We start from the raw sequence: 13,586 nt of genomic DNA, 5'->3' as shown, positions 1-13,586 counted from the left end.
GCTTCATTCGAAGCATTACACAATAATAGAGAATTAACTATACTGGTTCCAATAACACCTTCCCTCCCTGATACTTTATACATGCAGAATATTTGGTGAATTCTAACTGGGTCCTACTAAGTAGGGCAACAGCATTGTTTTACCTTACTGAAGTAGAAATTAAGGCCATTGCAATTCGTGATTAGGTTTTCTTATGGGGATTTTTTGTTCTTAGATAATGCACGCCCCTATAAAGAGGATTAGTGTTTTCCTAAATAATCCACTATATAAATCAAGAATGGCACTGATTCTTTAGAGAAAGAGAAATTATTTTCAGTGTTTTTCAATATATTTTAATTCGGTTCCTTTTGAGATTGATGCAATTCAAGGGGCATGCTATTCAGTTGAATTCTTGTGGAACATAGCTCTATACTTTCATTTGATTTATTTTATTTCCTGAGAACATTCACTGGAAGAAAACAATGCTTCTGAATCCTTAAGATCTTGGTTGAAATGCTCAGCCCTGATAGCCTTTACAAGCAGAGATTAAATGTCTGTGATCAAATCCTCCTCCCAGAATGCACTGTTATTGGAATGCCCCTGGCCTCTGTCTAGACCTGTAGTTTTGAAGCAACTACACATCTCAGGATGCACCACCTCTTTGCCCTTCCTTTTCTGTCTTTAGTCATATTGTCCACTGAAAGTTGTAGACAGACATAGGAGTGGTAAATCCCCAGGGCCAGGTATGGGCTGACTTGCTTGCCTGAGGTGTTTTTTTTTTTTTTTCCCCAGATTTTTAAGAAATTGGTGGTGATGGGGGTTCACACTGAGGAGTGATGGAAAACAGAGAAACACCTACTGGAGATTATGGCAGGGTTTCTAGCTGTTTATCAATGGGCTGTTTGCCTACTTCCCTGCTTGATGTCCCCAAACTTATAAAATTGAAGGTGCTGTTCTAAAATCTCCATTTCAAGTGACTTCCACATGTAGAGAGAGAGTTAGTGGTTAATTTGGTGCAGTAATTTATTTCCATCAGTATTGAAGGAATTTCCCCTGGACTTTAGTAGGTATGATAGATTCTAAAGCTATTCTCTAGGGATGCTGTGCATTTCTCCTGAAATTCTGGATCCTTTAAAATGAATGATCTTACTATTTGGGTGTCTTGTGTAAGGGATTTCCTGGCACTTGCATTTATATTGCATTACTGGAAGCTTATCAAAAATAAATGTGTGTACTCAGTCAATTGACTAAAGCATTTGGTTTGTTTCATCAGTTAGATTCAACATCAGTTCTCTCTGAGGAACAGTTAAGGTGTCTTCTGGATGAATGCACACTCAAACAAAAGTCCATGAATAGACTTCCTTCAGAAAGAGAAAAGGAAGACATTGAGGATATAACACCTGAGGTCCCTCATCTTTCCAGATCTATCCTCTCTGAGCTCCTAAATGGATTAGAAACAAAGGTCGAAAGCACAGAGGTTAAAGATGCAGATATACCCGAGAATGCGGAATGTGAGACAAGTAGAGGCCACTATTTCACCAAAGCCTTGACTGGGCATTACATGTCCCAGGCTCTTGTCATCGAAGCAGAGAATTTGAAATGCCTCCAATTTTCTGAGGATGAGGTTATTACTGACACAAAAGACTACTTTATGTCAAAGACTCTTGGCATTGGAAGACTGAAAAGGCCCTCTTTCTTGGATGATCCACCGGATGGCATCAATGTGAGCCTTTCATCTGAAGACCAACATCTGAAAGTCAGCCCTCCAGAGAAACCAGAAACGGGTAAGGCTTGGAGAATGTGTATATTGGTGAATAATTATTACTCCGCATCTCAGTATAAAGATGTTATAGTTTCAGGTAGAGCAGGATGGGAGTTATGTTTGTAAATCACAGATGGTGTCAATAGCTTGCTACGTAACCTTTATCAGTATTTGTGTGAGACCAAGGTTGAGATTCGTACTCTTATGAGATACCTTATTTGTAATGGTAATGAATACATATTCTTGGTAGTTATACAGAAAACAGTGATGATTTCAGAATAAAAGACAAATTGGTTTGAACAGATGCAAATAATTTAAATAGATTTGCTTAGTCTTTTTTTTTTTTTTTAAAGATTTTATTTATTTATTTGAGAGAGAGAGAGAGAGACAGCGAGAGAGGGAACACAAGCAGGGGGAGTGGGAGAGGGACAAGCAGGCTTCCCGCGGAGCAGGGAGCCCGATGCGGGGCTCGATCCCAGGACCCTGAGATCATGACCCGAGCCGAAGGCAGACGCTTAACGACTGAGCCACCCAGGCGCCCCTTTTTGCTTAGTCTTTTAACTTCCGAATTTCAGTGATGGCAATTTATTCCAGGGAATGAATTTGTAAAATGTGAAATACATTTTCTTAGCGGTTTTATTTGCTTCTATACAAACTTCCTGTCCCAGCTACTTGTATATCCCCAGGTATTTTGGCTTGATTTGGTGTTGCACTTTACAGTGGCACAATGGTAAAAGAAAAAACAAAAAAAACCAAAAAAACCAAAACAGTGGCACAGTGGTACAGGTTATAAATATTATCGACAGTTTTTGACATAAACAAATATTCAATTATTTATCTATGTTAGAAGTCTATTTAAATAGACTCAACTTTTCCTCTAATGTAGGTGTCTCTGTTGATTAATCTATTGATTACTTTATATATTGTCTATTAAATCTGTATCAACTATTATTATCTCCAGTCTACCTATTAAATCTAGACTCTACTAATTCCGAACTAACTCCTCAGTTTTGTATTTCTCACTCCTGCCAGACAACTCCATGTGGTTATGGCCTTAAAGTGATTTCCTCGTCTTTCCTTTTAACTCAGATTTTCCTCTTTCCTTTCTGTTTCCCCCATCACCCGGACTCAAAATTTGAGTCATCATTGAATCTCCTCTCTCTTTTGCTCCCCACCTTGAGCTTCAGTATCGTTTGTTCTGTTCCCGCAGTGTCTCCCATGCCCATCCCTTCCTTGCTCTTCCTGCTGCCTCAGCTGGACACTGTGATGACCCTCGGACCAGTCCTCCCCACCTCTGGTTTCCCCCCTCCTCAAGCCATTGTTGACCACCACCAAACGAATCCTTCCAATGTCCAGTTTTGATAACCACACTTCGCAGCTCAGAAAACTTCTGTAGCTCTCCACTGCCTACTGAATATAACCCAAATTCTTTTTTTTTTTTTAAGATTTTATTTATTTATTTATTTGACAGAGAGAGAGACAGCTAGAGAGGGAACACAAGCAGGGGGAGTGGGAGAGGGAGAAGCAGGCTTCCCGCCGGGCAGGGAGCCCAATGCGGGGCTCGATCCCAGGACCCTGGGATCATGACCTGAGCCGAAGGCAGACGCTGAACGACTGAGCCACCCAGGCGCCCCTATAACCCAAATTCTTTCCCTTGCTGGTCACGGCCTCCACTGACTTCCATCTCTTCCTAATCAGTCTCTAACTAATCCTCTACATGTTAGTCAGGCTATGGCTAATCTGGTCTCGGGATTTCCAGGGCTTTTCTCTGCCCCTGGATAGCCCCTACTCTTTTCTTCTGAAGAATGTTCAGGTACCCCTTCAATGGCAGTTAGATCCCAACACCATCCTCTCTGAGTGTAACCTTCCCTTCTTCCCTTTTTAAGAAGTTTGATTTCTCCTCTAAATGTCCAAGAACATTGGTCCCCTATCAGATCATTTCACACACACTGTCTTGAAGTTATTAGGCACACACACACACCTTCTCTTCCTTAAAATTGTGTAATTTTTTTGAGGACAAAGATCCTATCTTTTGATTTATTGTTACATCTCCTTTGATGTCCAAAGTGCAGCCTGAAACCAAGTGCCTGCTTAAGAAATGAAAATTTAAATTGCCCAGTTTTAGAATAATATGCTGAAAATGTGGTTCACATTTATTCTTCACATTATGAATGAAAGCAGGTGGTATTGCTTAAGAATTATGCAAGCCTCACATGCTATATAAAGATTTGGAACTTTTCTCTTTTTTTATGAAATTTTATAAGCTATGACATTTGTATCCAGCAGAGAGTTCATTTTTACAACATGCAATTCAATTAAGTGGGTGCATTCCACCTTCCCCCACTAAGGATCTTCATTTAATAAATAAACTATGAAAACTTTGTTCTGCTCTAAGATCATGGTGTATTTTCTATTTGGATAAAGGGTTTTTTATTAGAGAAAGTATCTGCATCTCCTCTTTGTCTACTGTAAGCAAACTTACTAAATTGGGTGGGATGATTGTTGCATAAGCGATCTCATTCCCATGGAGTCTATGTGGAAGGGGGTTTAGAAGAGTACTTCACTAAAATATGACTTTACTTCTGTGTGAACTTGAGTCACACTGATGTATATCTGTCTCTGAGTAGAACATGACAAGATGGAATGAACTAGAACTTAATGTGACTTGATGGAAAGAAGCTGTGGTGGCTTACCTATAACTTCAAAGAACGTGCCTCTGAAGGCACCAGATAATCCTAATGTATGATTATAACAACCCCTGTGAGTATGGAGGGTTAAGATGGCATAGAGGTGAATATGTGAACCGTATTTTATTTTCTGTTTATTATATAACAAACTTTAAGGAATAGGTTCTACATTATCATTTTGAGTGCATGTTAGCATATCGGAGGTTGGAGTTTTTAATTTTACTAACCTCAGTGTTTACGAGTAAAATACTTTGCTAATCAATTTTATTCTAAATACTAAATTGTGGGGCGCCTGGGTGGTTCAGTCATTAAGCGTCTGCCTTCGGCTCAGGTCATGATCTCAGGGTCCTGAGATCGAGCCCCACATCGGGCTCCCTGCTCAACGGGAAGCCTGCTTCTCCCTCTCCTACTCCCCTTGTTTGTGTTCCCTCTCTCTCTCTCTGTCAAATAAATAAAAAAATTAAAAAAAATAAATACTAAATTGTAATTATGTGCTCTCTACGAAAGGGAACACCAAAACTGAATGCCAAGCCAGCTTTCTTGGCACAAAGCTCTTTTTTTTTTTAAGATTTTATTTATTTATTTGACACACAGAGAGAAAGCACAAGTAGGCAGAGAGGCAGGCAGAGAGAGAGGCAGAAGCAGGCTCTCCACTGAGCAGGGAGCCCGATGCGGGACTCGATCCCGGGACTCCAGGATCATGACCCGAGCCGAAGGCAGTCGCTTAACCAACTGAGCCACCCAGGCGCCCTTGGCACAAAGCTCTTTACGGATGTGACTTGAATGAGGAGTTGCAGTATGTTCAGCTGATACGTTATATTCAGGTCTTTCCTAGGAAACAGTTACATGTGAACGTGATTCAGAGTAGGTTTCTATAGACAGGAACGAATTAAGAAAAACCAGTTATCATTTTCTCTTTCAATAGCAAATATTATTGATATATTCTTTTCTTTTTCTTGAGGAACTGAGGTCTGTTACAAGTATTAAAATTCTTCTAAAAGGCAGAGTCAGATAAAACTTCAAAAAGAGAACCCAGCTGAATGACATTGAGGGCCAATTTAAATTGTGGTATTGACAGATAAGGATCTGTCTCACAGCTGTATTAAAAGTTCCATTTTTCTTGTTTGTGCTTCAGGCTTAGCGGCAACTTCTGATACTTAACTTTCTGCATAAAAGGTCCAGTAAATTCAGGGACACCTGAGTGGTTAGCGGTGAAGCATCTGCCTTTGGGATCGAGGGGGTCCCAGGATCGAGCCCTGAGTTGGGCTCCCTACTCAGTGGAGAGTCTGCTTCTTCTGCCTCCCCCCGATCCCCCGCTTGTGCTCTCTCTCAAATAAATAAATAAATAAAATCTTAAAAAAAAAAGGTCCAATAAATTCAGTGTTGTACTTACTCACTGTTGGGGCTTTAGGGGATTGGTAAATAGTGTCTTCTCTTCCCTACCCAGATCGGAACCCATTTAAAGACAGGGGGTTTTTGAGGAATGCAGAGCAAGGAGGTTGGCTTCATTGCTAATGAAAGGTAGGGGGTTGTTGTGACCTGGGTAGGCAGCTGAATGGTCTTCCGAATGTTGTGTCCTCCGAGTGAACTGACACACGCAGTCACTGGCGGAGGTGAAAAGCCTCAAGCCTCACCTGTGGAGACCTGTCCACATGGGGCCACTAGCATCAGGAGCCACGGAGCACCTGTGGCCGGGCGGGGGTGCATACTGACGGCCGTGGAGGAAGGGGCTGAGCCGAGCATGCCATTTCTTCCCCCAAACTCACTGATCAGGGACTTGGCTCTTCTCCCTGGCAGACCGTGGAGCAGGATGGAGCGAGGCGGGATGCTTCCCCACTCTAAGTTTCTCCACATTCAAGTGTGAGGAGAGCGGGGAGTAAGCATTCTTTGCCACCACGTCACCTCCGAGACACGCCTGAGTACGCTGGTACTTCAGAGAGAAAGCCCTTCAGGTCTGTGGTTAGTCTAGTACTTAATCAAGTTATCTTATGTCGAATTGCTTTCTAGAGAATCCCAACAAAAAGGCATCTCTGCATGTACGGTATTCTTTTTCCCACTAAGCATTTGAGCTACTTATTAACAGAAGTTCATATAGTAAAGAGGAAAATACAAATAACAAAAGCAACAGTAGTAGAATAGGGTAAAAAGGGACACCAAGGCAGTAGTAAAGAAAGGGGTCAGAACTCTAACTCTTCAAGGGAAACAAAGTGGAATTTCCCATAGGACCCCGTATAATGAATGGTGCTTTTAAAAATTTCTATAACGAATGAGTCAGATACTTTTGTTCTAAAAATAACAACCTTAAATGAAAACTAGGGTTACTAACTGTCGTGGTTGGCTCAGGAGTGTCCTGATTTCACCACCGACTGTTTCTTGTCCTTGGAATCCCTTAGTCTCTGGCAAACTGGGATGATTGGTCACTGTAAATTGAAACTGAGAACAAAAACCCAGAGGGCAATTAATTACTTAAAGCTTGCAGTAGTCTGGGTAAGTAGCAGGACCCCAGACTAGAACCTGGAGGAGCAGGGGGAGGTTGGGTGCGCTCACCCACCTGCAGGAGCTGGTCTAGTGGTTGGGGGCGTGGGCTCTGGGTGAGGCAGATCCGGCTTTGAGCCCTTGCTCTGTTATTAGCAGTGATCTTTGGCAAATTATTTAATCTCTCTCCTCTACACCTTGGTTTCCTTCTCCGTAAGATCAGATGATTTTAATACTTCAATAAGGACCAAACGAGAAAGCCCACATAAAATGGTTATGTCCGTGACTGGACTTGGTCGGCTTACATGGGATAGTAGTAGTCCCTCCTTATCTGTGCTTTCAGCCACCTGTGGTCAGCAGCCTTACCGAAGCAGGTGACTCTCCTGGCCTGTTGTCAGAAGGTTAATAGTAGGCTAACATTATGTCATAATGCCTTTGTCATTCACCTTCATCCCATCACTTAAGCGTTTTATTACCTCACATCATCACATGAGTACAGTAGAAGACATTTTGAGAGAGCCCATGTTCACATAACTTTTATTATGGTAAGTTAATGTTGTATTTTATTCGTATTGTTTTTAATCTTTTACTGCATCTAATTTATAAATTAAACGTTGTCAGAGGTATGTATGTATGTATAGGAAGAATCATAGTATATATGGGGTTTGGTACTATCCATGGTCTCAGGCATCCACTGAGGGTCTTGGAACATATTCCTTGTGGATAAGAGGGACTTCTGTATTTGACATTTAATCAGGAGATTTCCCATAAAAGCCTGGACTTCTGACTTTTCTGACAAATCAGCAGGTCCTTCCACCAGTGAAGAGAGCTGAGTAGCAGACATTCCCTTTGGAAGGGGCATGTACCTCCAGGGGCACAGGACCCCCATCTGCCCCTCTCTACTTCATGTGCCTGGCCCTTTGGAGCCATATGATTTCCATCCCATGTTATAAGCCTTTGCTGCTTCCAGTGTGGCCCAGTTACTGGGGGCTTATTAGAAAACCTACCTGACTCATAGTCTGCACTTTAATAAGATCCCCCAATGACACTTACTGTGAGGTTCAAGGAGCACTGTTACAGAGCACAGTGCATCAGGATCATCTGGGGAGTTCTTTGCTTGCTTGTTTTATACCTGTGTCCAAGGCCCTAGCCTGACTTCCTGCAATCAGAGTCCCTGGTATGGAGCATTCAGTCTGTCAAATTAATGCAAGCTACAAGATTTTGCTATACATATTTGAGAAATACAGATTTCAGTATAGATGTAAGAAAGCTAATTATGTTATTCCATCGGGGTCCTCAGAGACAAGTTGACCAATAATGACAACTGTGTAGTCTGATTATACTTCATGTTGAAACCCTGCCCACCAGTTTATTTGATTGGAACTTCCTACTTATTTATTGTTAATTTTTATTTTAATTCCAGTATAGTTCACATACAATGTTAAATTAGTTTCAGGTGTACAATATAGGGATTCACCATTGATGGTAACTTTTGAACGTAACTTGAGTCGGTTGTAGTTGGATTGGCTTTTGTGAAGGATGTTGCAGTTTTGAAGGATATGTATGTTAGTGTATGTCCTTACTCCGGCCACCTGAACGGTTTCAAAGGCACTAGATTGTTTTGAGAAAGTTTTCTTTGTGGTAATACTGGCTTTCTGGCTTGTAGTGGAGCACTGAGAGTCTAAAATAAGAAACTCTATTAGCTAACTTTTTTTTTTCCATTAAAAAATATGTTGGCTTGCTCTTAGGGAAATACTTAACTCATCATTGCTTTGATGGAGTTCTGTTTCTCTCAAACTGTGTGTGCCTTCAGGCCTCCTAGTTATTATTTGTTAAATTCCTTTTTCAAGGCTACTCTTTGCTTTCAGATGCTCTTAGTAACTTAACTCCCCAAAATTTATTTGATCAAAATATCAGAGTTGCTATATGAGAAATTTCCGGGGTTCATTACCTTTTGATATTACACTTTAGTAAGTTTATACTCAATGAATTTATCTTTTTTAGTTACTTTCAACTAATTTTCTTTCATGCTGTCTTTCATTCTTGATTTGAGGTGGGCTTTTCATGTGAATATGTGCCACTGATTATTTTCTTCATCTACTCATAAAATATCACTTTATCATTTTGTTTAGTAGTGTCAACAATAACATGTTGGAGAGGTTTGGTATTTAATTGTAATGTATTATCCTTTTATCAGTTAATAAGAACTTGTGATTCCATTGCTTCATTCAAATTGGGTAAAATGAAAAAGTTAAGATCCTAGCTATGGACTAGATCTTTGCACCAGCAGTCCTGGGAGCTTGTTAGAAATGCAGAGTTCCAGGCCCTGCTCCAGACCCACTGTCTCAGAGTCTGCATTTTAACAAGATGCCCCAGCAGGTGATTTGTGCGCTTGTTAAAGTGTGAGAAGCTCTGGACTAGATGGTTTACTAGTTACTCTACTCTAGGATTATCTATATGGTGGTGGTGAAAATAATGTCAGAAGATATCTTCTTTTCCATCGGCTCAATTCCTACTTTTTCTTCTTAAATTTCATTTTAATGAAGGTACTACCTTCTCCAGATTGTCTTATCTCTCTAAACATCTGTCCTGTCCTGCTTTTGGGTAACCTTCCCTTTAGTCACCAAGAACAAGCATGCCCTAACTTGAGTTCTCAACTCTTTTCATGGTTGAGAATTTATTTGGAGACACATATAACCGGTACGGGATCATCTGTGCTCTGTATACTTTTGATTTTCAGATCTCTCTACTTGGCATCTGCCTCAGATCTGTCTGGCATTTTAAGCTATTTTAAGTCCATCCCTTAGGCGATGCTTCTTACATTGGCAACATATTAGAATCACTTGATGAAATTTAAAACAGACTAATGCCTTGGTTCCATCCCAGATGAATTAAATCTATTTCTAGGGGTTGGCTCTGGACATCAGTATTCATTCATTAAGGACATTGTTCTAGGATATAAGGAATAGGACACAATCACAACTCTGAATTATTTCATCGTCTGTTGATGAAGGCAGGCATTTAAGCATATAATCACAGCAGGGGCGAGACAAGAGTAGTAAGAGCTTGGGGACAAAATCTGTAGCCACACTACAGAGGGAATGATGAACACTGGGGAGATGGGGAAGTGACATTCAAGTTGAGCCTCCAAGGATGAGGGTCATTTATTGGGTAGGCAAGAAGGACAACACTCCAGATAGAAGAAATAGTACCTGGGAAGGCCTGGGCCACTCTTATCATTCCTCATCTCATGTGTGGGATATTGAGGTCTGCTTCTCCTCTATCCCACCTTTCTCCCTGCTATCACTACATTTCTCACTTCACTCTCTGAAACTCCAAATCATTTGTCCTTAATGATTAGGTTGATTTTTAAAAATAACAGCATTATCGACATAGATTTTATATACCCGTATTCATTTCCTATGGTTGCCACAACAGATGATCACAACAGAATTTTTTACTATCTCAAAGATTTGGAGGCCTGAGGTCTGAAATCAAAGAGTCAGCAAGGCCATACTCTGCCTGGAGGCTCTAGGGAAAAGTGCCTCTTTGCTTCTTCCAGTGTCTCAGACTTTTGACATTCTTTGGCTTTCTTGCCTTGTGGCCACATCCTGCCAATCTCTGCTTCTGTTTTCACGTGGCCTTTTTCTCCGTGTGTGTCTCCAATCTGCCTCTGCTTTTCTCTTGGAAGGACGTTTGTTACTGAACCTACGGCCCACCTGGATTAATCCAGGATCATCTCAAGATCCATAACAGTTCATGGGCCACCTGGGTGGCTCAGATAGTTAAGTGTCTGTCTGCCTTCAGCTCAGGTCATGATCCCAGGGTCCTGGGATCAAGTCCCATGTCTGGCTCCCAGCTCAGTGGGGAGTCTGCTTCTCCCTCTTCCTCTGTCTCTCTCTCTCTCAAATGAATAAATAAAATCTTAAAAAAAAAAAATCCTTAACAGTTCGATCTGCAACGACCCTTTTCCCAAGTAAGGTAACTTTCACAGGTTCGAGGGATTAGAATGTGGACATAACATTTTTTGGCCACCATTCAACGGTACAATTCAGTGGTTTTTATAGTCACAGAATTATGCATCCATCACCACTCTCAATCTGACAACATTTTCCTCACCCCCCAAACAAACGCCATACCCATTAGTAGTCACTCCCCGTTTTCCCCCAATGCCCCCAGCCCTAGGCAACCACTAATCTGCTTTCTGTCTCCATGAATTTTCCCAGTTTGGACATTTCATATAAACGGAATCATAACAATATGTGGCCTTTTGTGTCTAGCTTCTTACACTTAGCAAAATATTTTCAGGGTTCATCCATGTTGTAGCAGGTATCCGTACTCTGTTCTTTTTTATGTTGAATGATAATCTCTTGTATGGCTATACCCAGTTTTCTTTATCCTTTCGTCAGTGGGTGGACATTTGGGTTATTTCTACTTTTTAGCTGTTGTATGTAATTCTGGTATGAAAATTGGCCTACAGGGAGCCTGGGTGGCTCAGTCGGTTAAGCGTCTGCCTTCGGCTCAGGTCACAATCTCGGGGTCCTGGGATCGAGTCCCACATCCGGCTCCTTGCTCAGCAGGGAGCCTGCTTCTCCCTCTGCCTGCTGCTCCCACTGCTTGTGTGCTCATGCTCTCTCTGGTAAATAAATAAAATCTTTTTAAAAAATTAAAAAAGATTTTATTCATTTATTTAACAGAGAGCTCACGCTCTGGTAAATAAAATCTTTAAAAAAAATTAAAATTAAGAAAGATTTTATTCCTTTATTTAACAGAGAGAGAGAGCACAAGCAGGGGGAGCATCATGCAGAGGGAGAAGCAGGCTCCCCGCTGAGCAAGGAGCCAGATGTGGGACTCGATCCCAGGACCCCGAGATTGTGACCTGAGCCGAAGGCAGACGCTTAACCGACTGAGCCACCCAGGCATCCCAAATGAATAAAATCTTAAAAAAAAAAAAAAAAAAACCCAAACAACTGGCCTACAGATTTTTGGGTGGATGGATGTTTTCATTTCCCTTTGGCATATACGTAGGACTAGAATTATTGGGTCTGTGGTAACTTTTTGAGGACTTGCTGGGTTGGTTTCCAAAGTGGCTGCACCATTTTACATTCCCACCTGTGGTGGATGAGGGCTTCAGTTTTTCTGGTTTCTGGATTCAATTTTATTGTCTTCTTTTAGTTGGTTCTCTTACCACTTCTGTCTTTTCTGGTAACCTTCTCACTAAGGTTGGGAGAATATTTCCATGTCCTTTCTGTTAGTGTCTCATTTCTTTTCTCTCACAATGAAGAAATGGCAGATGATCAGTTCTTATCCACCCTGAACGTTTCATTTACTTTTGTTTTCACCCTGCTTCCTGGAAATAATGCAAAGCAAGCAACAACGAAAGTTGATGCCATCTCCAAATCCATAACCATTCTAGTTCTTAAAACCTACAAAGTTCCCTCTTGGCTGTAAGCTAAATGAAGGCGAGCACCTTCTCTTTTGTTTTTTTCTTGTAAACTTTGTATGCAGCTTGTGGTGAGTGTTCAAATATTAAATGAGAATGACTATTGTCTCATGTGTAAAATGACTTACTGTTCTGTAGGTTGAATAATTTTTCTTAATTATGTACACATTTCTGATTGCCTAACAATTTCGGTTATTGTTTTCAATGTGCAGGTGAACAGGAGACTGAAGATGTGACGGAAGAATGGAAAGAATCTTAAGCAAAGACTTGCTGGGTGTGCTTTTAAGAAAGTTGGTAAATTCAATTACATAATTTTTTTCTGAATTCTTATATTCAGTGACTGCATTTATAGGGACCATTCCTCAAATAATGATTTTAATATTTGGATTTTCTCTACCTGGATTCTATTTCTTTGATATTTTTGAGACTTGGGATACAATTGGTCAGTGGTTTTTTTTTTCCATTGAAATTCCTGGTAAAATTGTGTTTTATTGCCAATTTTGTAACATCAGGGATACATTATAGAAACCAACATTTTATGTATGTGCGTGCTATGTTAAAACTAGTTGAAGTGCTATGATGACTTTATGTTTGATTTTATGTGTTACAACTTCATTGGGATTCAGACAGATTTAATCACTATGAATTCTTACTTGGGCCCTGATTTTTCCAGCTTTCCTCCTCTCTAATGCTTGGTGGCAAGTACAACGCATCACAGGAAAAAAATGAATTTTCTCAACAAAGCAATGTTAGCATAGACTTTGCTTTCTTTTCTTTTTTCTTTTTTTTTTTTTTTAAAGATTTTATTTATTTATTTGACAGAGAGAGTTAGAGCAGGAACACAAGCAAGGGGAGCAGGAGAGGGAGAAACAGGCTTCCCGCCGAGCAGGGAGCCTGATGCAGGGCTTGATCCCAGAACCCTGGGATCATGACCGGAGCCGAAGGCAGACGCTTAACGGCTGAGCCACCCAGGCGCCCCTAGACTTTGCTTTCTTATTGGCAATGCTACTTGGCTTAAACAGGAGTTTAAGCAATTACCTGATTTTTTTTTTTTAAAGATTTTATTTATTTATTTGAGACAGAGAGAATGAGAGAGAGAGAGCACATGAGAGGGGGGAGGGTCAGAGGGAGAAGCAGGCTCCCTGCCGAGCAGGGAGCCCGATGCGGGACTCGATCCAGGGACTCCAGGATCATGACCTGAGCCGAAGGCAGTCGCTTAACCAACTGAGCCACCCAGGCG

The 13,586-nt window shown here is 41.0% G+C and overlaps 1 protein-coding gene across 1 annotated transcript; it reads left to right on the top strand.

The window, feature by feature from the left end:
- Nucleotides 1-790: 790 nt before the first annotated feature.
- LOC145723485 (fibrous sheath-interacting protein 1-like) lies at nucleotides 791-13,056 on the top strand. The gene is made up of 2 exons (XM_081830875.1): nucleotides 791-1,763; nucleotides 12,559-13,056. Exons 1-2 carry the CDS (start codon nucleotides 1,205-1,207, stop codon nucleotides 12,603-12,605), a joined length of 606 nt encoding a protein of 201 aa, XP_081687001.1. The 5' UTR covers nucleotides 791-1,204; the 3' UTR covers nucleotides 12,606-13,056.
- The last annotated feature ends 530 nt before the right edge of the window (nucleotides 13,057-13,586 follow it).

This window comes from Leptonychotes weddellii, chromosome 9, assembly GCF_054177405.1.
Source record: "Leptonychotes weddellii isolate Sample4059 chromosome 9, ASM5417740v2, whole genome shotgun sequence".
Classification (NCBI taxonomy): Eukaryota; Metazoa; Chordata; class Mammalia; order Carnivora; family Phocidae; genus Leptonychotes; species Leptonychotes weddellii.
This window is presented reverse-complemented; position numbering and strand designations above follow the sequence as displayed.

Bases quoted from the DNA above. Each gene is read 5' to 3' on its own strand.
- LOC145723485 (XM_081830875.1), top strand. From the start codon at position 1,205: ATGTGTGTACTCAGTCAATTGACTAAAGCATTTGGTTTGTTTCATCAG. The intron at 1,764-12,558 runs GTAAGGCTTGGA...TTCAATGTGCAG, and splicing joins TCCAGAGAAACCAGAAACGG to GTGAACAGGAGACTGAAGAT.